The 3,406-nt window shown below is 53.1% G+C and overlaps 2 protein-coding genes across 2 annotated transcripts in view; one reads left to right on the top strand and one right to left on the bottom strand.

Moving 5' to 3' along the window:
* Nucleotides 1-199, top strand: part of AURANDRAFT_72554 (hypothetical protein) — a gene marked incomplete at both ends in the record, with an annotated part of 4,865 nt that extends 4,666 nt beyond the window's left edge. The window contains one exon of the mRNA XM_009042796.1: nt 113-199. Within this exon, the coding sequence (XP_009041044.1) occupies nt 113-199 (87 nt within the window). The remainder of the gene's footprint in view (nt 1-112) is intronic.
* Nucleotides 200-252: 53 nt separating this feature from the next.
* AURANDRAFT_72555 (hypothetical protein) lies at nt 253-3,352 on the bottom strand (the record flags this gene model as incomplete). The annotated part of the gene is made up of 2 exons (XM_009042862.1): nt 253-737; nt 787-3,352. One exon carries the CDS (start codon nt 3,237-3,239, stop codon nt 867-869), a length of 2,373 nt encoding a protein of 790 aa, XP_009041110.1.
* Nucleotides 3,353-3,406: the final 54 nt, after the last annotated feature.

Raw genomic sequence — 3,406 nt, forward strand, 5'->3', positions numbered from 1 at the left:
TGCGGAAGTACGAGGAGGACAACTTCGCGGGCAACTACGACTCGTTCCTGCCGAGCGGTACCGGCTCCCAGGCCAAGAAGAGCCATACCATCTGCGTCCATGTATTTCATAGGCTTCGGCCCTTTCAGTGCTTTTTTGCGGCTCCGTTCGTCTACCTTCACCAAATCAGATAACACTTGTTTCTGGCTCGGGTCTGTAGATCCCCGTCGCGACTTGCGGTCGCGACTCAGCATATCGGGGGAAACTGGGGGTCTTAGTCTGGTCTTAGTTAGGGAATGGGGCCCGGGGACACGAAGGCGCACGCGGCGGGAGGCTGGACGGGCCGCGCGACCCCGTAGGTCAGGCCCGACGGGGCCTGATCTGGGAGTCACCAGTTGGTCCGTCTGACAAAATCCCATTTAGGATACCTAGGAGGTAGCGGGTAAGTCATTCGCAAACGCTCGTCATGATAATTCTTGTTTGGATGACTACTGCAAAAGCTGAGACTTGTGAACATGTGAACTTGCTTGTCTTGAGATACCACAGCATGCACCGTGGCTACATGGCAAGGTAAGCGGCAGTTGCGCTTGAAAAGATATCGGCACCGACGTCAAGGTTGAACGCCGTGCCAGATAAAGTTCCTTGAAGAGATTCCTTTCTGTGTGGCGCGCAGGAGGCAATCAGAGTTTGAATGACAGCATCCTCCTCGTGCCTTAGGAAAAGGCTGCTCTGAGTGGAGATCAAGAATACTTTGTTCCCTAAGGAGATACGATTTTGTTGTGCAGGTCAAGATATGTGTGGCTAAACCCATATACCGCCTCGGCCCGAGTGCTCGTGCATATATTGCGGGACGAACCCATCAAAACGGCGTAGTTGTTAATAAAAACTCATCTACTATTATTGTATATGAAAGCGCGATCCCAATCCTCTGTAGCCAGCTCAACCCAGGATGATGCGTTGCCGATATTGGCTGTGCTGTCGCCAACGGTGGGGCGGTGTTTGGAAACCCCTGCAGTGCATATCTTGTGGTGCTTTGATTGGTAGATGGCAAGCTTTTGGTAGATGGCAAGCTCGTCTCTTAGTGAGACAAGCTTGGCTCGCGTTATGTCGACGTCAGCACTGACCTTAGCATGCAAATGTACAATAGTTTCGACTGTGCTTTTCTTCTGTTGAATGGCCTCTGTCAATCTTTTGCGTGATTCAAGAGCATGTTTTGCCTTGATCTGAGCGGCGTTAGTATCGTGGCGGAGATGGGTAGAGGCGGTGGCGACAATACTATCACTGGTGCAAGCGGAGAGGAGGAGACGATCCCGGAGACGAGTGTCATGGCATCTTGCCGAACGAGCAGCCGCGGTGACTGCTTTACGAATTGTGGTCGTTTCCTCATCAGCACGCACATGAAGCATGTGAAGTTTCTGCAAGTCAGCGACATGTTTGGCAAGAGAGTCGCGCCTTTCACGTCGACCGCTCTCCAATAAGTATGATTGTGTCTCGTTCACTGCCCCAGCAACATCGCGTACTTCGAGCTCCTGTTTTGCACGGTGAGCAAGATCATCACGCTCCGCATTCGCACCAACTGCGGCTTTGCCGACAATCATGCGTGCAGTCTCGATGGAAGAGCGAACAACAGCACCGCGTGCTCTGTTGCTTGCTACGTGTGTCGCTAAAACGCGTCTCTGATCGAGGGTCGTGCTGGCTTGCGCAGCGTCGTCCTCTGTCACAAGGCTTGCCGCGCGCATCCTTTCCGCCTCCGCGGCGGCGCGTTCGACCTGGCCGTGGGCAACAAGAAGCGAGGCTCGCAGCACTTCTGCGCTACCAAGAGCGACAGCAGTTTTAGAAAGAGCCGAGGTGGCGTTTTCTGCGCAAGACGAAACTTCCTCTCTGAGAGCCACTACACTACTTTCTGCAACGGACGCATGCCTGACCGCCAAATCAAGCTCAGCAAGTGCCTTGTTGCGATTAGCCTCAAAACGCCGCAATACTGTCCGTAGTGGCCTGCGGCGTAATGCCTCTTGCTTGAGTGTTTCGACCTCAATCGCTAGTTTCCGACGCCGATTCTCTTCGTTATTTAATTCAGAACGCAGATTCCGTGCCGCATCCCTGACTACCCCTGACAAAGCCTCTGATAAAGGATGAATTGCACCAATGTTGGGTATTTCCCTTTGATATTCGCTGTCATAATTTTCTATCGAAGCGGCACTGCGCCTATCATCCAAAACATGGTGATTACGAGCTTCGTCCTTTAAATCACTATCAGGCAGGATTTGATCAATATTGCACAAACCATTCTCGCCTTCAAAGAGCTGAGCAGCTTGCTGCCAGAGGTGCTTGACCCATTGATTTTCACAATCTCTTCGGTCTCGTGCTCCAAGCTTGACTTGAGCGATTGTCAAAGAATCTCGCATTACGTCTAATTCAGCATTGAGGAGTGCACGTCTCGCAATAACATCGCGCACTTTGACGGAAGTGGCGGCAGATCGGGACGCTTTATTTGACACGCAAGCCACTGCCTCATCCCGCTCGATACGGGTCTTTGCCTCTTGGCGGCGCGCATCACGAAGAGCACCAGAAATATCAGCAGTAATGCGCATTGCGTGCCCCAGTTGGCCAACGGTGGAAGCTGTTGCGGCCGTCTCCGGGGCCACGCATTGATCCAGTGAGTCCACTAGGTAGCCCTGAGCAGCGCATGCAGCCTCTGCAGCTAATTGTTCATCATACAGCATCACCTGAATACCATCGAGATCACGACCTTGTTCGCTTTGTAAATCGAGCCGAGCTTGACTATCTTCGGCTGCGAGTTGCACAGTAGCTATGGCATCGCTAGCCAGGAGCGTCGTCTGCTGCTCCATTGCCAACGCATCCATAGCGCGCTGGAAGCGAGTTCGTTCTGCATTGCTCATTGCGCGCAATGCAGCATCACGATCGCGTTCAACGTTGAGGCGTGCTACCTTGACACTTGCAAGCTTGCATGCGCGTTGCGCATCAAGAAGTTGCTTTGTCACGGCTGCAAGGCCTTCCTCACGGTCCTGCGCCAGTTCCTTGGCGCTGCTTACAAGTGGATTTTCCAAAGGTGCTCTCTCGCCCATACCCGAGTAGCTGCCACACTGGAAATTATGTTTGGCACGAGTTTCAGTGAGTTCCATTTCGACCTGGGTGGTGGCGCTCGAAGCATGCGTTGCATCTTCCTCAGCAGCGAATACACGAAGCTCAAGGGTAGCGAGCGAGTCACGTAGCGTCGTCTCGTGACAATTTGTCTGCATTGCTAATTCCTTCACTGCGGCACCTCCCGAAGATGATGCGACAAGCTCATCTCTCGTCAGATCACAGTGTCGTACGATGGCCAAGTCGGCACAGCACGCTGCATCGGCGGCATCTGCACATCTATCTGCATCTGCCTCTGCTGTGGAGAGTCTGTCGGCTGCTGCTG

Source organism: Aureococcus anophagefferens, assembly GCF_000186865.1.
Source record: "Aureococcus anophagefferens unplaced genomic scaffold AURANscaffold_38, whole genome shotgun sequence".
Taxonomy (NCBI): domain Eukaryota; class Pelagophyceae; order Pelagomonadales; family Pelagomonadaceae; genus Aureococcus; species Aureococcus anophagefferens.